Source organism: Drosophila subobscura, chromosome A (genome assembly GCF_008121235.1).
Source record: "Drosophila subobscura isolate 14011-0131.10 chromosome A, UCBerk_Dsub_1.0, whole genome shotgun sequence".
NCBI lineage: Eukaryota > Metazoa > Arthropoda > Insecta > Diptera > Drosophilidae > Drosophila > Drosophila subobscura.
The window spans coordinates 20763828-20784553 of record NC_048530.1 but is presented as its reverse complement, the minus strand read 5'-3'; the positions used below and the strand labels follow the sequence as shown (position 1 = coordinate 20784553).

The window sequence follows — 20726 nt, the reverse complement described above, 5'->3', positions numbered from 1 at the left end:
AAATGCAGTTGCGCATTATTTGTCCACCTATCGATCGCAAACATTTGGGGTACTCCAATCAAATTTAGGTTCGCCAAAAATCAATAGTTGGAAATGTTTGTCAAATTTTTCATAGTATAGAAACATAAAAAAAATGTATGTTAATTATTAGCAATAACGTTTAGGTCGATTTTTAGTTGGTATTTTTTGTATTGGCTTGCGACTGATTTGAGCTTCAAATCGGTTGCAGGAGTACCCATATTCACTTTGCCGTCTTTTGTTGATAAGATAAAATTTCGGATTTGATTTTGGCGAATATAAACTTACAGCTAACGAAAATGGACAACGATGTAAGTAATGGCAGGAGCTCAGTCGCCTAATCTTGGCGAAAACTAATTTTCGCGCGCTTTCGCAGTGCGTTGTACCCCGCCTGCCGGTTGACGGCGAGTCGATTCGCTTCAATGACTGGAACATAAGTTACGAAAAGTCGCACATATTGAAGAGCATCTGCAAGCAGGGCAGCACCAAGTGCTGCGAAAAGGACGACGCCGCTCGCTGCGAACTCTGCCACTATCAATACTCGCTGGATCTGCCCCACCTGCCCGACATGGTGTTCCATAAAAACAAACTGGTGCTGCAGCACAAGGACGGCGCTCTGATGGAGTTCCAGCCGATGGATGCCCTGGCCCTGATCGACAATGGCAAACAGCCGCAACCACTGGAGGTTGCCTGTGCCCAGGAGTGGCGACATACACGGTGGTGAGTGGAAGGGCGACTCATCATATTCCTTACTCATTTCTGTGCACTTCAGTCCGGAGCAGACAAGGGAGGAGAAGTTCAAGCCGTTCGACTGGACATTCACGTCCACCTATCAGGGCACCATGAACGAGAAGATACGATCGGAGACCACCGATATGACGCTCAACAAGTTCAAGTTAATGCAGCGCGAGAATATCATTTTCTACACAGATCTGACCCTGTTCGAGGATGAGCTGCACGATCACGGCATCTCGGTGATGAGTGTGCGCATTGTGAGTGTTTTACTGTCAGCTTGTTGATTGCTGCTTGACGTTGTTGCTGATGTTTCCAGCGTGTCATGCCCTCGGGATTCTTCATACTTCTCCGTCACTTCCTGCGCATCGACGATGTCCTGATGCGGATGAACGATACGCGCTTTCATCATGAGATCGAGAACGATTACATACTCAAGGAGGTTGTGCACCGGGAGGCACCGTGCGACAAGCTCAAGAGCTCGATGGCCTTCTGGACCAATCCGGATGAGATGCAGAACTACCTGCCGGTGCTCTCCAAGCAGATGCACAAGTTATCCTTCAAGTAGCCAACCAACCAACCCACATCCACAACTACAACTACATATGCTACAAATTCAAACATTTTCATTGTGTCTAGTTTATTTAAGATGGAATTAACTGATTAAGAATATTTGCAGATATTAAAAGCGCTACTCCTAGGAAGGCACACTACGTATAAGCATAAACGATTCCGCACCAGTGGCTTAGGCAGCGCCCAGCAGGGCTGTCAAAGCCCGCTTGTAGTCGCCCGAGGTCTCCGCCTGCAAGAGAGAAAAGGGGAGAATGAGAGTGGAGGAGACTGGGGATTAGAGCACTTCAAACCGCGGCAACAATCGTGGCAATTTGGAGGGGCAACTACTTACATCCTAGCACAATACAAACACCGAAATGGAAATGGAAGACGGAAATGCAAGACGTTAACAGGGAGTGTGGGTGGTGGGAAATGGTTCAGTCACTTACCACCACGGCACTGAGCAGGGTGCGATTGTAGATGCGCTCAAATTCCAGCTTGATCGTCTCCAAATCAATCTCTGAGCGGCACACAATTATACGTATGAGCGTGGCGTCATCCGTGCCAGCGCCATTCATGGCCTTGTATAGGCGATTGGCGAAGAAGGCCGCCGGCGATTGAACGCACTCCACTGGGGGGATGGACATGTAAGAGATGTTTCGGGATATGGGAGGATAAAATGAGTGTGGTGCTCGTACCTATGGCCATCATGGCCTCGTGCAGCTCATCGGACATCTCGTGCTTGATGGCCTGCTCAATGGTCTGGCCGGAGAGCTCCTTGTACTCCTCAAAGACGAGCCGCAGCTGGGGGAAGCTGGCATGGGACATGATGCGATTGAAGACCTCCTCGTCGGTGCCCAGCTTGGCCTCGCCAGCGGCATACAGCTGGTTGGCCTGCTCCTTGGCCTCGTCAGCATTCACGGGCGTGTTGAGTCCATCCCGCACACCGGTGACGATCAGCGTGAGCAAACGGCGAAAGAAGCCCGATGTCTCGCTGCACATTTGTTCGGCCAGCGGACGCTGGTACTTGTCCTCGTAGGCCTCCACAATCTGATGCATCTCCTCGTTGCTCTTCGTGCACAGGATCTCGACGAGGGTGCCCTCCTCGGTGCCCATGCCGGCCATGGCCGAGTGCAGCTGCTTGCACAGGTACTCCACGGGCGGCAGCATCATGGCCACAATCACATCCTCGAACTTGCCGCCCAGCTCGCTCTTCAGGTCATCCACCAGATCCCGCTCGAACTCTGCGTCGTAGACCGCACGAATCAATTGCCGCTGGGCGTTGCTCCGACCGGCGAGGACATCGATAATCTCCTGCTCATCGGTGCCCAAACCCTTCATGGCGGCCCTCAGTGTCTGGGCATCGGCGGCCGCATCAAAGGGGGCGGCAGCCACAACCGTCGGCACTGGCTGGATGACGCATAAGTTTTTTTGTTATTCATTTGTGCGCCAATCGATATGGAGGAGTGTGTAGGAATGCCACTTGGAGGTACATAATTCATAAATGGTCACTGCCACAGCCCTTACCTTGTAATCCATTGAGATTCTTGCAAATACTGTTCTAATTTAATGTGATTTGCAAACTTTCGCAACGTTTCTCTTTTGCTGTTTTTATATGCTGCTTGCTTGCTGCTGCTTGTTCTGCTGCCGATGTAGCCGCTCGTGCATTTAGTTGTGTTGTCTTCTCGTTTGCACTTGTCTACTTATGGGAGAGAAGAGGCGACTACCGCTGTCTCAGCACCACCTGAGAGCGCAAGCTAAGTGCAAAGCTTTTGAGAGCGCGACTTGGCGAGCTTTTAGTGCGGTCTTGATACGCTATGGAATGTGCCGTTGCACAGTGCACTCTGGCATGCCAGAGCAATGGAATCATCTGGATGGCGGGCGTTGCCAGCTAACACTGTACCACAGATCCACTCATACACAATTATCTGGGGCGGCGCCAGTGTCTGTCGTATATAGTAGATATTATCTTTTTATTTAATCTCGTTAAATAGGCTTCTTCGCTCTAATACATTTACATGCTGCTGCTCTCGCACTCGCTCTCTGTGTCTTTCAATTGCGAGAAGCTGGAGCTCTCCCTTCGTTCTACATTCCGATTTAAGCTTAATTTGTTTTGTATCGAATATATAATATATAATAGTATTTAATTTATATGTTGCTTTCTCTCGAATCATAGATCTGATCTGCTTGCGCTTCATTCTCATTAGTTCCACGAAAATAATAAGCGAAGTCTACACAGATATTTGTGAATTAAGAATTTGAATAATTAATAAAACCAGTAACTAATAATACAAAAATAAATTACAATATCAATCAAGGATGGGCTGAGACCTTGGACTACTTCACAAATGATTTGCATTTTCATTTCCATTTTCATTTCTTCCCTTTTCTGGTTTTACATAATTTATCTCTTCATATATGTATTCCATGTAATCCATTTTTAATATTTTTTGTTTTTGTTTTCGAATTTCATTCAATGCTCTTTCTAATGCACATTATTGCTGGTTTTGTTTGTTGTTTTATGTTTTCGTTTCTGGTTGATTGGTTCTGGGCTATACACAAGTATGGAGCGGGATCACACAGACATAATGGATAAGGGATATAAAAAAAAACACACACACACACTCTCACAATATATAAAATACATTCCACTTGGGCTTGAGGCTGCAGAGGGTGGAGGGGCTGGGGAAGGAAGTCTTTCCATGGAGGAGGTTACAGAAATCGAGCATCGACTATCCGTTTCATCATCATTCATCATCATTATCGTCGTCGTTGGATAAGGCTACTAGACCTCATCGCCCTGGTTCATTGTTAGCTCGCCGAGATGGGCATTAAATCGTGACCATTCATCCCGCGACGGTTGCGCCAGATGCTCAGCCACGTCATAGACATACAACTTGCCGGCCTCGTCACCGATGCAGACATGCAGTCCGGACGGTGTCCAGGAGACACGATTGAGCGCCGGCGCACCGCCAACGACAATCGAGGCTGTTGGTACTTCGGTATCCTGATTGAGATTCCACAAATCAAGACGACCGCTACCATCGACAGCAGCGAAAAGTGCGGGATGAATGGGCGACCAGGCGACGTCCATCACATAGTCCGAGTTGTCCTCGAACGAGTACAGCGGCTTTGTGTCCTGCAAGCAGAGAAAGGAAGGGAAAATATAAGAGAAATACTTGGAATATTTTGCATCTCCCTTGGCATACCTTGAGGGACCACAGCTTGATGGTCCAGTCAATGGACGAGGTGAGGAAGAGGTGGCCAAAGTCCGGTGACAACTGATTGTAGTGCGTTGAGATGCCCGTGATGGGCCCCAAATGCCGCTCGTACACCTCATTAACGCCCGAACGCAGGCCATGCCGCGAGGCCGAATAGACATAGCCATCCTCGCTGCCCATCACCAGACTGTTGATCTCATTGGCCGGGAATGCCATCGATGTGATGGCAATGGCCTTCGACTGGCGCTGCTGCAGCTCGAGGGTGTCTTGGGGCTGCGACAGCATGTCCAGCGACCACGAGCACAGCTTGCCGTCCGACGATATTGAGATGACATTGTGCGCATTCTGGGTGCCCACCATCTGCAGACAGTAGACGGGATGTGTGTGCGCCGCCGCACTGAGCGGCGTCCTCTGTATGGGCGTGCGCTTCTGCACACGATTGTCCCACAGAACAATCTGGCCCGAGTACGTGCCGCCGAGTATCAGATTTGGATTGAACTTGGCAAAGCAGGTGGACATCACGGCGCTCTGGCAATGGAAGACATCCTCGGGTGTGCGCTTCTTGAATTTCGTATTCCACACCATCACCACGCCATCCGGCTCATTGAGGCTCTCCTCGTTGTTGTGATACGAGGCCACGACCAGCTCTGGGAAGTGTGTGGACCAGTCCATGCTGGTAATGCATCGGTTCTTCGACCATCGCTCATCGTAAAACACTCGATTCAGTGAGAGACGAGCGTGTGAGCGCTCATCGTTGGTCTCCTCGCTGTCCCCGGCGCCAATGTAGTCCATGTAGATGTCCACGTTCTCCGACAGGGCCCGCTCAATGACACGCCCGGCACGCACCACAAATCTCTGAAAGTCCTCCGATAGAATGATCATCTGTTTCTGCTCCTCCGACAGCTCGTTGACTTGAAACGTTAACCGAGAGAGAAGATTTTTGATCAGAGAATATTCCTTAAAGTGATTGTCATCACGTCACTCACCCTCCTTCTTGATCTCGTGCTCCTTTTTGATCTCGAGTGGTGTGATGGCCGGTGCGACATCCTTCACCGTGGGCAGGCCGTGGGTGAGAAAGCCGGGTGGCAGCTTCGACGAGAATCCATTGTCCAAATGGGGCAGGGAGCTCTCTTCGTCATCTCCTTGGGCATCAAATGCAAGCACTGTTTAAGGTATAAAACTAACACAGCTAGAGGAATATGACAATCGACAGAACAGGAACAGAATTCTACATATCTTTGCTTCATCTTTTCATATTTTCATCTTTTCATTTTCATCCTTTTTCTTTTGCTTATTTTCTTTACTGGCATAAATTCTTTTTGATTCTTGGCTTTGTCTTTTTCGGTTTTTTCGGCAGGGATTCGATGCGATCTGCTTGATCAGATTATGCTTATAGTTTGTGGTGTGGGACTGAAGCTTACGGGTGCTTGCGGTTAGGCGAGAGAAAGACAGAGAGAGAGGGAGAGAGACAGACACAAATGACAGACACATACAGTAAGAAGTGAGACAGGGAGAGAGCACGAGAGTTGGGGGGTAAAGTTAGTTTGGCGGCAGGGCAGCACGTCTCTGGAGCTGTTTGTCTGGAGTGTTGGATGGGGTGAAGTGTGCTTGGAGCTGCTATTTGGATTGGGTGATTAGTGGGGTGCTTTGCGTGTACACACGTCGTGGCCTTAGTTCTTGAAGGACACACGAACGCAGCATAAAAATATATATATATATTTATCTATATATATTACAATGTTAATTTATGCAGGGAAATGTATGGTATGGTATGGTATGGTGTGATTCGTTTATCCACCTAATTAATATACAAAGCCAATTATACAAATAAAAAATATAACAATTTGCACGCCTCTAATGCTTCGATTAACTCTAAATGTATATCGCCAGCCATCGTTATCGTTTATCGTTAACACATCGTTTGCTTTTCTGCTTTTGTTGTTGTTCTCCACCCAGTTTATAATTTGCTTGCTTTGTTGCACTTAAAATTATTTAGTTTTTATGCTAGCATTAAATATAATACATCGTATATTGAAATATTTTAAGTTTAATTGCCGATTAATGATCGATTTGCGATCGATTGTTATCTGTGTTACTGTGCTGTAAATTGAATAGAGAGAGGGTACGCTTCATCACAACATCTGAGAGAATGAGAGTGTGTGTGGATGTGTGTGTGAAGACAGAGAGAAAGAGAGAGCGAGAGAGAAGCACTGGCTAAACGAAAGTTGAGCTTTCCTTCGAGGGTTTCCCCCAGTCTTAGTGACACATTTCGCAAGGGGTTAACCCTTTGATGTTGCTTTTGAATGAGAGGCGGTTAGTATATAGTTGAGGAAAATTATGGGTTTAACAGCACGACGGGGCGGTTTGCAGGATGATTGACTCGCACACACACACAGGCACACACACCGAAGAAGGAGGGCCTAGTAGGTGGGGCGTGACGCAGGACATGGAAGCACAAATGATTTGTGTGTTGTGCGTGTGTCTGTGTAAATGTTTGCCTTTCGACACTGACTCTTTCGCAACACTGACTCTCTACGTAAACCACTATTTTCCAACACTGACAACCACTCGATGATCATTTGAGTTCTCTTCTTGACTTGACTTGACTTTTGTTTATTGTTTCTTTTTGCGAATAGAATTTGGTACGTTCCTATTTTGCTTCATGTCGATTCCGTCACTGTTTTTTTTCAATATGGGCATAGGCCGCCCGGAGGTGGAGGCCTGTACCTACCTGTGAATTCATCCTCCCACTCTAAACCCGGATTAAGATTGTATTCATCTTGAAGAAATATAAAGAAATAAATGATATTTTTACATACATTGTTTCTAGTTGGTTGTTTTTTTTTTTTTTTTTTGATTTTTGATTTGGTTACTTTTGCTTATGATTTGTTGTTGTTGTTGTTGTGATTTTTGTCAAAAAAAAAAAAAAACAAAACAAAACGAAAGAGAGTAAAAACAAAATATAGTTTTGGCTCTGCATACCGCCCATTAATTAATTAAGAGATCGAATAGTCAATGTTTTTTTTTAAGCTAAATGCATAACGTATAAGAAGTGAGAAGGAAAAATGTTTTTAGTGTGTGCTTTTAATTGAATTTTGCTGTTTGGTAAAATGCGAGAGAGAGAGACACAGAGAGAGTGAGAGAGAGAGAGATCACACACATGGGCGGGCACATATAGAAAAGATATACGATTATATATGAATATATTGGGTATATTGTATGTATATAAAGAGCACACAAGCCTGGCCTTATATGGTGAATGGGTACACACAAAAAAAATATAGGTTAGCGGAGGCAGGACAGGGCAGGGCGGGGGGACATGGGTAAAGAGAGATTTTTATCATACAGTAAATTATATATAGATAAGTTTATCAACTGGGGTACTCTCCATTCTTCTGTGCATCTCTTACACATGCAAAATGTTTGGTGTTTTGGCTTACAAATTATCATAGACCTAGGAGGAATTGGGTGAAAAATAATCATCGACTAGTTCTCAACTTTCTGCAAGCTGTCATAAAATAAACTAAGAAAAAAAACATACAATTATAGCTGTTATACGAACATAATATAGCCCTAGACAAGAACTGTTATACATAAACTAAAATGCAGAAAATTCGATGATCTTAAAAGAGAGAGAAAAATGCATACGAAAGTCCATCTATCTACTTATACGAAATAAAATATAAATTCATAAAAATAAAATAAGAAAAAAAAACACACACAACTTATAAATTGGGTGGAGTTTAACAATTTGTTTTCGGGTTTCTGTTTTTTTTTTTTTAACGATTTACGATTGAGATCAAATGGCTCTGATACAAACTGAATCTGTTGCGATGTGGGCTCTAGAGCTAATTTGAAAAAAAAAACAAATCAATTATAGATATATAAATCATAGATGATATGTCATAGAATATATATATGTATTAAGGATCAGATATCAGTTATGGGAGGGGGATACAAAATTAAATCAAACGATCGGAAACGAAGATCAAAGTGAAGGAAGGCATTAACTACGATAGGCTACAAAAACAAAACATAAAACCAATATGCTAAATACCATAAATATACAATAAAATATTTGTATATATTTATCAGTCATAATCTAAGCAAGGCAACGCAAGGCGATTGGCATTGGGTGTTGGGAAGAGCGCAACAAGAACTACACACAAAATATAGGATACATGTAGGAAGGATACAGACAGATGGGATATAGACATAGGTTCTACATAGAGTATTATATTAAGAGGCGCATACGATACGATTTCGAACGATTTGTTACTTTGCTTTTACGTCTACACAGAGAGTCTGAAAAGTTTGTTGGGAACACAAATATTACGGATAGGAACGTTGGCTACTCACCATAGTAATCCGTAGCATGAGCTGCAGTTTTTTTTGCGTGCGTGCCAATAACAGATAAGGGGGGAGAGAGAGAGAAAGAGAGAGAAATTAAATAGACAAATTATTAAATGCGCTACAAAAATTGTTCTAATTGGGCGCTAACAACGTGGAGTTGTGGGCATGGGGAATGGGAACGAAAATCAAAAATGATTTAATGATGGTTTGTGGGTGGTTCCGCGGGTCAGAGATAATGAAAAACTGATGATTTAACAATGTTTATACGATCCCAAATGATCTGCCAAACCAATTGAAGTTCGGTAACTCAATTTGCACCATTACATAAACCAAAATAATCGCTGGTGCTGATCAGATATAGATGCTGACATGTGTGTGTGGTGGTTAAGTTTGCTTATAATTAAGATTAGTACCTTTACGTGGACGCCACCAATCCTCCATATATCCTGACAGAGGCGAGGAGTGGCAAGAAAGAACTGTATTTGTTATTTTTTATTTCACTATGGATTGCTCGTTTATGATTTGTCTTTTGTGGGACTGGGTCAGGAGGGGGAAAGCGTTCTAAAGCGCAAAATGCCGAATTTGTGTGTGTGTGTGCGTTGGGTGGGGAGGGAAGGTTAAAGGTTAGCATGCAGCAGCCAGACTTTAAGCGACAGAGACACATGTGTGTGTGTGTGTGTGTGGAGAGACAGATAGAGATAGAGACAGAGCGAGAATATAGTACAAAGGACATTCAAGGCAAACCAAGAACAAGAACAAGACAGCAGCACGATAGATGGAAACAAACTATGGATAGTGGTTACTGTCGGTAGATACATGGTACATGGTACATGGTACAGTGGATTCCCGCTTATGCTTATGCTTATGCTTATGATTATCCTTATGCTTTATTCTTATGCTGTGTGTACGCACCATCACGCTCATGTCCCCCGGTGCTGGTCGTCTGTGTTTGTTTCGTATAGACCAGCGTCTCCTTTGGTGGAATGTTCGTTGCTTGCACATTGTAAACGCTCAGATTCAAGGGCTGTTGCTTCTTGCCGCCACTGCTTTAAAGGCAGAAACAAAGCAATAAAATACAACAGAAGTTTTCTGGCTCTGTGGGGACTCACTTTTGACCATTGACCGTCGCCTGCAGGCTGGCGTCGGGTGTTTGTGTATTGGAATTTTCCGACGTCATTGAGTTGACCGATGACAGAGAAGACAGCACCTCGGAGACAGGTGCCACGCCCAGCGATGAAAGCATTTCATCCAGATCTCTAGGGAAGGCAGAAGCAAAAACTTTCAGCGTGCACTTTGGGAATCACAACGCAAGAAACAAAAACGAAAACTCACTTTCGCTGATCTTTGTCTATGCCAGCGCCGCCGCCAATGCGTCCAGCCGCCTCTTCCATGTCTTTAATCTCCTTCTCCCTCCGCCGGCGATCCTTCTCCTCGCGCAGGGCCGCCAATTTGGCCTTTTTTCTTTCCAGCTCAGCCTTGCGATCCATTTTTTTGTTTGTTGGCCCTTTTTTTACTCAACTACTTCGTGGATTCTTCTCTCTGTGGATTGCACTTGGAATTTGTTGGATTGGTGCTACCTGAGGGAGGGATGTCGTCGGTTCGAAGCGGCTTGTGTAGCGCGTTACTCTGCAAGGCAAGGGCAAGGGGGTGGTGCACGATGATTAATGATTAATGAATGATCAATTCGGTTTTGGTTATGGCTATGTCCGTCGGTTGCCTTAACCAATATTGGTTGCTTTGATGATGTCACCAGTTGGCCAAATGCTCAGCAAAAAAACCTTCTCTCCGTTATTGTGTGTGTGTGCGTGTCCACTGACTGTGTGTTGGTGTCGGCTGTCTGTTTTTCTGTTCGATTGCACATTTAAATAGTCATTTTGTGCGCTTTTGCACATTCCATATTGGTCTTTGGGTCGAATTCTAATCAGAACAGATGTCACACAGTACGCGCACACACATTCCCTTTCTTTGATGCAAGAAAATCAATAAATCCAATGCACCCCACAAAATGAGTGTCTGATATTTTCTTGTTCACTTCGTTTTTGGTTTCACAGATTCTGTTGCACTCTAGTCATGTATGATTCGGTGACTATCTTAGTGGACCCACCTCTTGGCGTTCTTTAAACGTTCAATATTGGCAATTTAAGTACTTAAATTAACATTTTTCAACCATGTAAAAATGCGACTTTAATGTTTTGACCAGTGTGACTGCGGATTTTTCAAGCAAATATACTCGCCTGACCCTCAGAAATATACCGAAGTATACCTGCTCATTGTCAAAATATACTGCATATGTATAGAGGAGAAAACGCACTTTGCCCACTTAACCGCCCTCTATTAGAACATAAGTTATGCCGGGGAAAAGAATGCTGTTTTTACATTCTTGTTCAAGTAAGAAAATCATAGCCAGCATAATTCGTAGATCTAGCAACCAATTTGGCGTTTAACAGCACACTGTTACGCACATGTTAAGTGCACTTAACAGCTGAAAGCCTTACCATTTCTGATTGCTGTTAGTTAATATATGCGCTGCTCGTTTCGGGGGCGGGTAAGTGAAACCCAAAGAACCTGCCACTGGAAATAGAAAGCTAACTAAGAATGCACAATGTACAATTGTTTAATTGCTGTCTTTAATTTATGCCATCAATGCCACAGCGCCCCCACCAGCTGTTGTCATGCTGTGAATTCAGCGGCAACATGCAAACTGCATACCTGTTTACCGTTATTATGCTGTGTGCGTGTGTGGGTGTGTGTCGGTGCATGCGTGAACAAATGGCGTTTTGTCTTTAAAATTGAATGACCTCTTAATTGCCTGCCTTTACCAAACCCAAAATGCCACAAAATGCATCGGAAACTTGTCTTCAGAGTAGGGGGGGGAGAGACTATTTTTGGCGCATTTCCATTTAAATGCCAACATTTGATGACCCATAAACCATAATAAAACCAAATATGCCTTTTGGTTTCTGTTGTTTTGTCTTTTCGTTAATTTCGTAACATTATTGGACAAACCGGACTGGAAGACGATCCCAGCCATCCGAGCCGATGTTGCCAGTAAAAACCTTGAATTACCAAATCTTTAAATGATTTTATTTTTTCGCTCCAGGCTGATAAATCAGCGTCTCTCTCCATCGGGATGGGGCAACCAATGTGCCGGTTGGCCTGTGTCTCCATCGGGATGGAAGAAGCGAAATGCGTACATCTGTGTGTATGTATGTGTGTGTGTATTAATGCGAGCTGTAGTTTTTGTTGTTGTAGGTTTTCTGCTAACTGCAAACGCAAACCAAAGCGGTTCGTTTAATACGATTTTTATTCGTGATTAGTTTACAAATTAATTTGCCAATTGAAATTTAGATTTTTGCTGGTTTCTTAGAATATCAACGGCATGGCATCCATCGGGCCGGGCGGTCGGTCGGTCGGTTGGTCGATTGAGAGTAAAAGTGTCCGGTTAATTAAGTTTGAACCTAAACTAGTTTCTATCTCATCTGGTTTTTGCCGCCGCCGCCGCCGCATTAACAGATGCCACATCGTATTGGTTCGTATCGGATCGCATCTCTCAAGGACAACTGGTTTTGGGAACATTGCGTGTCGTATATTTAGCATATATATGTATATATTATGTATATTACCAACTATCGGACATTTCGTTTCGATTTCCCCTGTGACACAGTTTTTCCACCAGCCAAGGAGCCCCTCTCTCCCTCTCGATTCATCTCACCCTCTCGAAAAATAAAACAAAAAGCAGATCCTCCTCAAGGCTGTGAATTTGCTGGACTCTGTGCGGTCATCTGTTAATGGAAAGGCCTGCACCGGTTCGGGAATGGAAAGGCTGCACCCTTCATTCACTTCTTTTTGCTTTTTTCTTTTGGTTATCGTATGCGTTGATTGTTCGTTTTGGCTTAATTCGTTTTGGGGCTTTTGTGATTTGGGTTTTTATTGCTGTAAACGACATTTGCATGCGGCCCATCAAACCGCTGGTAGCGTTGGCGCATATGAATGTCGTCGCTTGCTGGCGTTTTTTTTTTTCTTTCGGCCACATCCACAGCATGTGCTTGCGGTTAGTGTTCATGCTTGGAATACCCTAACCCGGAGTTGTACTGTCTTGGCGTGTGAGAGCAATGGATTTCCAGGCTACGCTCTCTAGCTCTCTCGCCTTTTATCGCCACTCTCCTTTCGCACAACATGACTTCCTAGAGAATAATCTAACGGGAGTTTACTGCATTGAAAATGTGTTGGGGAGAGAGAGAGAGAGTAAGGTGCATGGGCGCAGTCGCTCTCGCAAATCACATATTGTCTCCCCTCAGCCAAAGCTGCATTGATCACATGTACATGCATACATATGTACATACATATGTATGTGTGCACGTACCTGCTCGTAAGTCATGCGAACGCATGAGTGTGCACTCTTCGACCCAAGCTGATTTACTTCCTTGTGGGAATACTCTACCCAATTGCTGCACTGACACGCCTTGCGCAGCCGTGTGGGCTGCCTGGCTCAGTTGGCAAGAGGCGGAAGGGTGTGCAAAGCTCGGCTTGCTCTTAGCGCTATTTGGTTTCATTACATCTTTGTCTCGCCTTTCTTTGCCACCTTCCCATTCCTTACTTTGCCTTCCCTTACCCTACCGCACCCCAGTCGTTTCCATCGGCCCAGGTTAAGTGGCGGCACCTGCCCCTGCCCCACGTCATAGCAGTGGCGCTCTGCCATTGCTCTGCCGCGGCCGGCGTCGTCGTCGTCGCAGCGCCTCCCGGGCCGGTGAAAAAGTCTTGAAAAGTGCGCCTCTCTGCCGTTCCGTTGTTAGTTTAAGTTTAACCATCGCACCGCTTGAGTCGCGATCCAGTTGCTCAGCAGTTCCCCTCTTCCTGAAAGGACCCGCCGTCACAAAAACCGAGTGCTGTTTTTTTTTGCTTTACTTTACCACCCTGGAATCTGCATAAATCCACAAAATGAAATTATTTTTATGTGCCATGGCTGTGACGCTTTGTCTGGCAGCGACAAGTGAGTGTTGAACAGAATCGCTAAACGGTAACCGATGATCGCAGTTGGATGGCATCGAAAGGAAGGAAATTTCGGTAACGGTGTACGCGCTGTCGCTGGTGTCGAGTGTCCGATTTGTCTGTCTGTTTATTTGTTTTTATCTAAAACCACCCGCAGAAATCGCAACTTGTTGCTAATTATTTTGACATTGACACCAAATCAAGATTAGGCTTAAGCGCTTAAGCGCTTTTTTTTCCTGCCCAAACGAACGAATGACATTTAAAGTGACCAACCTTTCGAGAAGAGTTCCCAGATACAGACGGCAGATCCATAAACGACTTCGAGGCGGGGCATAACGAGATGAGGAGTGAAAACCGGCTGGCTGGTGACTAGGACTGGGACTGGCACTGGAACTGGGTCTGCTCGGTCTCCGGTGGTCTCGGAAAACTGGCTGCTGCCAAGCCTAAAAAGCGGTCGTGTCGTTGTCTGGCTGAAATTGTGGATTATGCAACAAAACTTTTGCAGTCGTCACTGCATGAAGGTGCAGCCATTGCCTAGAGATGCACCAACGACTGTGACTTTGAGTCTTCAAATCGAGATTCGATTCAAGAATCGTTTTACTTCTCGAATGTTCCCCTAAGCCCAAGCAGCTTCTGTTGAAATGTCCCACGTTAACATTTCCCCCACCGCTAAGTTACTCTGTTGAAAAGTTCCCCAACCCACAAGCAGGAAACCGCAATGGCGGAATTGCCATCGACTGTTCCGATCATCGGTCGATCACGTTTGTTCGTTACACTTTTCCGCGCCATGGAAAAAGTGAAAGTGTGAAAAACAAGTTGACTGAACTCTTCCCGTCTGTACATTTATTTCTTCCTCGATCTAGCTGTATCCGGAGCCGGCTTCGAGTGCCCCAAGCCCAATGGCCAGTTCGCCGATGAGATTCAGTGCGACAAGTTCCACGTGTGCGAGGATGGTGTGCCCAAGGCGAGACTCTGCCCAGACGGTTTGGTCTTCGATCCCCTGAATCGCAAGTTCAACAAATGCGATCAGCCCTTCAATGTAGACTGCGAGGATCGTACGGAATTGCGTAAGATAAATTGCTGATGTCCAGCCACATCGAACTGGTTTTAATTGACTTGCCATTTATAGAGGAGCCCAAGTCCAGCAAGTATTGTCCGCGCAAGAACGGGTTCTTTGCCCATCCCGATCCGGCTGTGTGCAACATCTTCTACAACTGCATCGAGGGCGACGCACTGGAGACCAAGTGTACCGTCGGCCTGCACTTCGATGAGTACTCGGGCACCTGCGTGTGGCCCGATACGGCCAAGCGTGAGGGCTGCAATCCCGAGCAGAGTAAGTCCTTTGAGCTTTGAGCCTCTCCGAGTTGAGCTTTTGACTGACTTTTATAATTTGGTTTTGTTTTTCTTATTAAAGGAATGTCTGAGACTGGCTTTGAGTGCCCCAAGGATCAGCCAAAGACCGATGATCGCGGTCAGGTTGTGACCCATCCCAAGTATCCCCATCCCACGGATTGCCAAAAGTTCTACGTTTGCCTGAACGGCGAGGATCCGCGCGATCTGGGCTGCCAGCTGGGCGAGGTCTACAACGATAACACAGAGATGTGTGACGCACCCGAGAATGTGCCCGGCTGCGAGGACTGGTACAAGGACGTCGATGATAAGAAGGACTAAGCCGGCTGTTGTTCAGCGCTGCCCGCCGATATAAGCTCCACATGCGCGTCTCCCACTTCCTCTCTCTCTCTCTCTCTCTGTCTCTCTGCTATCCATCTTCACCTACACCTACACACACACACATGACACCCAACACCTACACAGTCACACACTCATGCACACAAAAATAGACACTGAGAAAAATGGATTCGCGTCGTAGTCACTTAAAGTTAGTTTTTCTAGCCCATTTCCTATAGAACGTAGCAGTAAAACTATAATCCTCTGTCCAACTGTCTGACTGTCTGGCTGTCTCGTTCTCTCGATCCCGTTCTATCCAGCTATTTTCTTCACTTTCTGTGCCTACCTCTGCCGCCCCTCTGTCTATCACTCTGTGCCCAACTGAATCTACTGCCAAATTGTTGTGTATATATTTCCTCACTCTTTCTGACTTTCATTTAATTATTATACAAGAAAATAAACTGATTTTTTTTATATAAACCACAGCTGCAACCTCTTCTATATTCTATCTATGCACTTTCTGTCACTTTCACTTCTCTTTACTATTCTTTCCTTCGTTCCCTTAGTTCTTTCTGACATCCTTCTTGGCTATGAGATCTTTCTGATCATTTGATGCTGTAGTCTTTAAGTTTTGACTACATCTATGGATATTTCACTTGCTCTAAGCACTACAATTGTTTTCTCTTAAACAACTTCCTTCTCTCTTTCGTATCTAAGAAATCGTTGTATCTATTTCTATCTTATCTATTCAACTGAAGTAACTTTTTGCTGAAAGACAATTCGACATTTTTCTATGACATAATTTATGCATAACTTTCTTCTTGCTTCTCTTTTCGATTTCTGCAACTATTGCTGGGAGTTCTATACCTTTTCGAAGAGTCTTTTCTTCTGGCATAACTATTCCCAAAAGCTATCCAAGAACTCATCATACCTTAAGACTACGCTCTGAACTTTCTGCGTTGCTTTAAGCACTCTTCAGAATAATATTTATCTTTCTATATCTATCATCTATTTCACTTTTCTATATCTTTTTGTATCTAAAACTTAAGACTGTTGGTCTGCCATTTTAGTGGATCAAAGACACACTTTAACTTCATTTTTTGTTTAATTAAAACATTATTTCAAAACTATGGTAAATCCTGTTGTATTTTGTTGATCTATTGTTTGGAAATGGACACATATGTAAGTGTGTGGGATAAGTGGGATGCTTATCTGGGGAGCTCATCTGCGTGTCGAATAATCAATCAAACCTTTCACTTGGGACGCAACACTGCAGCACAGACGGTCAGGCGGTGGGGGGCCGAGGGTGATCTATTAACCCTTTGTTGAGACAGGGCACACAAAAGAGCCGTTAATTACCTGAGTGGGCAAAGCGGATTGCCGCAAGCGAAACAAATCACAAGAGCAGCAGAGCAAAAAACGAAACGAAACAACAACAACTTAAAGGCTGCAGTCAGAGCAGAGCAGCAGATTTTTGGGTTATGCAATAACCGCAGCAGCAGCAGCAGCAGCAACAGCAACAGCAGCGGCCAAAAGTTTTGCAATAGTTAACAATGTAACGGTAATCGGCAAGAAACGGGACAGGCGCCGATCATGAATGAAGCTTGCCTGCGCTTTGCTCGAGCTTTGCCTTTTACTTTCAATCACATATTCGTGCATGCCATATGCCTGCCTGCTGGAAGCTTACCCCAAATCACGTTTTGCATGCAGCAGCAGCACCAGCAGCAGTGGTGGCAGTGGCAATATTACAACACTAGCAACAGCGACAGCATTAAAAATAATAGGAATAATTATCAATAGGCAATAGTTTCAACAACAAATGTTACACCAACAGCAAGAAGGAAAGAAATTCTATCAACATTAAAACACACACAACAATAGATTCAACAACACCACAGCTGATAACCGTTACAGTTACACCAACAGCAATTAGGTTTCTTGTCGTATTTCTCCACTTCCCATCTCAGCCACCCACCAAAAATCTCAACAACAACAACAGCAACGCGAAACCCAAAGCTTTTGCAAAACTTTTGTTTGTCGCTTGTTGGTTGTTTTTGTATTTTTTCGTTCGTTTTTCTGTTTTTCTGTCGCCGTCGACGTCGCTGTCGCTGTCTGCCGTTACCGCTACCGCCGCTTGCTTCTTCTTCTTGGAGTCCGGTATAAATCTTTTCAGTTGAGTTTGGAACGCGTAACCGTTAAAACGTACAAGCCACCTGGAGCGAAAGTTTCAGTTTGTTTTTCGACACATTTTTTTTTTGCGCGTGTTGAATATTTGAGTTTTTGTTGTTGTTGTTGTTGTTATTGTTTCTGTGCCTCTCTCTCTCTCAGTGTGTGTGTTGTGGGTGCATTTCCTTTTTTGAATTTCCGCCATTTGCCAAACGATCCAAGAAAGCCACAACAAAGTGTTCAACATGCAGAGAATTCTGGTATCCAGTATCCTGGTGCTGTCCTGGATAACAGCTGGTAAGTACATATGCCGCAAGGGCCTTGGGGGCTAACATAATAATAATAACCATTCCCCCAAGCATTCGCAATTAGCGCAACCTTTCAATTACGAAGCATGTTTGCTTTTACTTTCAAAAATTCCAATTGCAATCGCGTGAAGTGGTCATAGACGGTCGCCAGACCGTAGACCGTGGACCTACCCTATCCACACACACACACACACACACACACACATGCCAGCCACCGTTAGGCTCTTTTGTTCTCAGCTCAGTGGCAGGCCGATATAAGAAAAATATCAAATCCAAATCCAGTTTAATTACTGGTTTGGAGCGAAGGCTAGGCCAAAGATTAGTTACCTGACTGCTCCAATTGGTAGACACTTAACCCTGAGACACCTGCGGGGACAGTGGCTTATGGCTGATTTGGCATGCAGATCATGCGCGCTCGATCACTTTTGCTTTTTATGACCCAGACGCAACGCAGACGCTGGGCCTGGGTTGGGCCAAACGATCCTCAAGCTTCAAACTGATCCTCAACCTTATGAAACTGATTGTCGATTCCAAATCTCTGATCATTTCCAGCCACACAAGTATTCAATAAATATATCAGGAATTGCGATAAAACAAATGCCAAAGTAGAACTGGGGCCCGTCAAACCAGTTAACAATTAGCTAAGAATACAAATAAAACAAAAGACTTGCAAACACAATCACTCGATACGATCCAGATATTGCCCAACCGACGCGACAAGTTTTCAGGCAGCAAAAGGTTAGAAGCAGCTTCAAAGATCACTCTAGAATCCAGATGGGTATCTCCATATGATCGTGCTACGATCTGCGTACAGATTATATCAGTTGGGATCATCTGGCGTTTGTTGCACCAACGATTAACTTTCGTTTCGGCATTTTCAACTCGAGAGAGTTTTCCCAACACACTTTTTGTCCCAGACAAATTACCGGAAATCTTCGAAGATTTAAATATACTCCACTCGTGCACACATTGTAGTATGAGTATGAGCATGAGTGTGCGAGTGTGCGTCTGTGTTTGTTTTTGTCGGCTTTGGGTAGGCAATCAACCTGTTACCCGATCTCGATGGTGGCATCGGCATTCCAAGCGCCCGCTGGTTACATCACGTTACGGCGCCGCACATTTGCCGCTAGACGCGAGACGCGCCCCGCCGCGCCGCGAAGATGCGCGAAAGTGTCGAGTGTCGGTGGCGTCACTTGCACTCCCATCGAAACCAGTTGCACGCCTCCGCCTCCGCCGCCACCGCGCTGCCAAGTGCGGAAGGAAGGCCGGAAGAAAGTGGATGGCACATGCTGTTGACACTTTCCGCAACTGTCAACGCAGCTGTCAAAATGGGTCGATAAAATATTCGGAAATGTTAGCCCCACTTAGATCGGTGCTGACTTTTCAACGATTTTTAATGCACTTTGAATTATTTACCATTTACCAGGACATGCCCTGGCCGTGGGCTCACCCGAGTGCCCCGAGAAGTACGGCGAACAGGCGTATGCCCACACGGAGAACTGCGACCAGTTCTTCCTCTGCACCAATGGCACCCTCACCCTGGAGACCTGCGAGAATGGACTGCTCTTTGATGGCAAGGGCGCCGTCCACAATCACTGCAACTACAACTGGGCCGTCGACTGCAAGGGTCGCCAGTGGGATCGTGAGTAGAGACGTTATGTTCTACGTGGAGAACTTTAAATTTACCCTCGCACAACCACACACAGCCACTCCGATCTCCTCGCCGGGCTGTGAGTATCAGTTCGGTTTGTATGCGGTGTCCAAGGACTGTGCCACCACGTACATCAAGTGCGCCCACGGCGAGCCCCACGAGCAGGACTGCGATGCCGGCCTGGCCTACGATGAGCGCATCCATGGCTGCAACTGGCCCGACCAGCTCCTCGACCACTGCAATCCCGAGGGTAAGATCAGCTCTAACTCTGCCTTCCCCGCACTCTCTTTACGATCTGTTTTTTCTTGTGTGTTTGTGTTGCATCCACAGCTGTCGTTGGCTTCAAGTGCCCCACCAAGGTGGATCCCAATTCGGTGGCCGCTCGCTTCTGGCCCTTCCCACGTTTCCCCGTCTCCGGGGACTGCCATCGCCTGATCACCTGCGTGGAGGGTTATCCCCGTCTCATCAGCTGCGGCGAGGACAAAGTCTTCGATGAGCACACGCTCACCTGCGAGGAGCCCGAGTATGCCAGCGGCGGGTGCGCCAACTACGGAAAGTAGAGAGGGAGGAGAGGAGATCCATCGTTGGACGTTGTCGAAGTCCGTAGATCTCTGCTCGGATATCGGCTCTGTATATAAATACGTACATATGAAAAGCTCCAGCTCCGACTAGCTCTATCCAATCCACTCCACAATCTATCTATATAGCCCTCTCTCTCTCCCTCTCTATCTCTCTCTGAGGGCTTTTTTTTGTATACCTGCACGCGCATGCCTTTCGCACTGTCCCAAAATTTCCTAGCGAAAAGAAACCCAACCCAAAACCGAATTAAACAAAATATTTTGCATATACTCGTAGTAATTTTGCCTGTTAACCTTTCTTTCTGTATTTAGTTAACTTTTTGTTGTTGTTTGGGCTCCCTTTTTTGTATATGAATCGCAATAAAGTTAATTTTATTTATTGTAATACATTTCGGGGAACGAATGCATTCGAAAATGAGCCCCCAAATTTTGTAAATTTATTAAAGTTAAGCAGACTTAATAGTGTCATAGCAGGCAGCCATGCAACTGT

At 45.3% G+C, this 20726-nt stretch overlaps 5 protein-coding genes across 30 annotated transcripts; 3 read left to right on the top strand and 2 right to left on the bottom strand.

The window, feature by feature from the left end:
* The first annotated feature begins 191 nt into the window (after nt 1–191).
* LOC117903201 (TIP41-like protein) lies at nt 192–1470 on the top strand. 2 transcript variants are annotated; one of them, XM_034815087.1, is made up of 4 exons: nt 192–329; nt 395–738; nt 791–1010; nt 1070–1470. In XM_034815087.1, the coding sequence occupies exons 1-4, from the start codon at nt 318–320 to the stop codon at nt 1316–1318; spliced, it is 825 nt and encodes a 274-aa protein (XP_034670978.1). In that variant the 5' UTR covers nt 192–317; the 3' UTR covers nt 1319–1470. The 2 variants fall into 2 exon arrangements, with proteins under 2 accessions (XP_034670978.1, XP_034670979.1); XM_034815088.1 differs by having other exon boundaries at nt 194–329; nt 395–735.
* On the bottom strand, nt 1408–3011 carry LOC117903200 (annexin B10). 2 transcript variants are annotated; one of them, XM_034815085.1, is made up of 5 exons: nt 2830–3011; nt 2001–2712; nt 1752–1933; nt 1655–1657; nt 1413–1552 (listed from the first exon to the last, which is right to left on the bottom strand). In XM_034815085.1, exons 1-5 carry the CDS (start codon nt 2839–2841, stop codon nt 1496–1498), a joined length of 966 nt encoding a protein of 321 aa, XP_034670976.1. In that variant the 5' UTR covers nt 2842–3011; the 3' UTR covers nt 1413–1495. The 2 variants fall into 2 exon arrangements, with proteins under 2 accessions (XP_034670977.1, XP_034670976.1); XM_034815086.1 differs by lacking the exon at nt 1655–1657 and having other exon boundaries at nt 1408–1552; nt 2830–3009.
* A 744-nt stretch (nt 3012–3755) lies between these two features.
* On the bottom strand, nt 3756–11107 carry LOC117903191 (cytoplasmic dynein 1 intermediate chain). 24 transcript variants are annotated; one of them, XM_034815051.1, is made up of 10 exons: nt 10981–11107; nt 10209–10502; nt 9986–10132; nt 9789–9922; nt 9290–9352; nt 8883–8903; nt 7255–7302; nt 5510–5665; nt 4512–5434; nt 3756–4441 (listed from the first exon to the last, which is right to left on the bottom strand). In XM_034815051.1, exons 2-10 carry the CDS (start codon nt 10361–10363, stop codon nt 4088–4090), a joined length of 2001 nt encoding a protein of 666 aa, XP_034670942.1. In that variant the 5' UTR covers nt 10364–10502; nt 10981–11107; the 3' UTR covers nt 3756–4087. The 24 variants fall into 24 exon arrangements, with proteins under 24 accessions (XP_034670942.1, XP_034670944.1, XP_034670947.1 ...); XM_034815053.1 differs by having other exon boundaries at nt 5510–5662; XM_034815056.1 differs by having other exon boundaries at nt 9290–9322.
* A 2556-nt stretch (nt 11108–13663) lies between these two features.
* Nucleotides 13664–16017, top strand: LOC117903203 (protein obstructor-E). The gene is made up of 4 exons (XM_034815089.1): nt 13664–13866; nt 14729–14932; nt 14995–15198; nt 15280–16017. The coding sequence occupies exons 1-4, from the start codon at nt 13815–13817 to the stop codon at nt 15534–15536; spliced, it is 717 nt and encodes a 238-aa protein (XP_034670980.1). The 5' UTR covers nt 13664–13814; the 3' UTR covers nt 15537–16017.
* Nucleotides 16018–17854: 1837 nt separating this feature from the next.
* Nucleotides 17855–20512, top strand: LOC117903204 (protein obstructor-E). The gene is made up of 4 exons (XM_034815090.1): nt 17855–17996; nt 19434–19649; nt 19714–19908; nt 19989–20512. The coding sequence occupies exons 1-4, from the start codon at nt 17945–17947 to the stop codon at nt 20216–20218; spliced, it is 693 nt and encodes a 230-aa protein (XP_034670981.1). The 5' UTR covers nt 17855–17944; the 3' UTR covers nt 20219–20512.
* The last annotated feature ends 214 nt before the right edge of the window (nt 20513–20726 follow it).

Excerpts from the sequence above, each read along its gene's own strand:
- LOC117903201 (XM_034815087.1), top strand. Across the intron at positions 739-790 it reads GAGTGGCGACATACACGGTG|TCCGGAGCAGACAAGGGAGG; the intron begins GTGAGTGGAAGG and ends TGTGCACTTCAG. Across the intron at positions 1,011-1,069 it reads CGGTGATGAGTGTGCGCATT|CGTGTCATGCCCTCGGGATT; the intron begins GTGAGTGTTTTA and ends TGATGTTTCCAG.
- LOC117903200 (XM_034815085.1), bottom strand. Across the intron at positions 1,934-2,000 it reads CGAGGCCATGATGGCCATAG|TGGAGTGCGTTCAATCGCCG; the intron begins GTACGAGCACCA and ends CCATCCCCCCAG.
- LOC117903191 (XM_034815051.1), bottom strand. The coding sequence starts at position 10,363 with ATGGATCGCAAGGCTGAGCTGGAAAGAAAAAAGGCCAAATTGGCGGCC. Across the intron at positions 7,303-8,882 it reads TCATGCTACGGATTACTATG|ATGAATACAATCTTAATCCG; the intron begins GTGAGTAGCCAA and ends TATTTCTTCAAG. Across the intron at positions 4,442-4,511 it reads TCAAGCTGTGGTCCCTCAAG|GACACAAAGCCGCTGTACTC; the intron begins GTATGCCAAGGG and ends CTCTGCTTGCAG.
- LOC117903203 (XM_034815089.1), top strand. The coding sequence starts at position 13,815 with ATGAAATTATTTTTATGTGCCATGGCTGTGACGCTTTGTCTGGCAGCG. Across the intron at positions 13,867-14,728 it reads GCTTTGTCTGGCAGCGACAA|CTGTATCCGGAGCCGGCTTC; the intron begins GTGAGTGTTGAA and ends TCCTCGATCTAG. Across the intron at positions 15,199-15,279 it reads GGGCTGCAATCCCGAGCAGA|GAATGTCTGAGACTGGCTTT; the intron begins GTAAGTCCTTTG and ends TTCTTATTAAAG.
- LOC117903204 (XM_034815090.1), top strand. The coding sequence starts at position 17,945 with ATGCAGAGAATTCTGGTATCCAGTATCCTGGTGCTGTCCTGGATAACA. Across the intron at positions 19,650-19,713 it reads CAAGGGTCGCCAGTGGGATC|CCACTCCGATCTCCTCGCCG; the intron begins GTGAGTAGAGAC and ends AACCACACACAG. Across the intron at positions 19,909-19,988 it reads CGACCACTGCAATCCCGAGG|CTGTCGTTGGCTTCAAGTGC; the intron begins GTAAGATCAGCT and ends TTGCATCCACAG.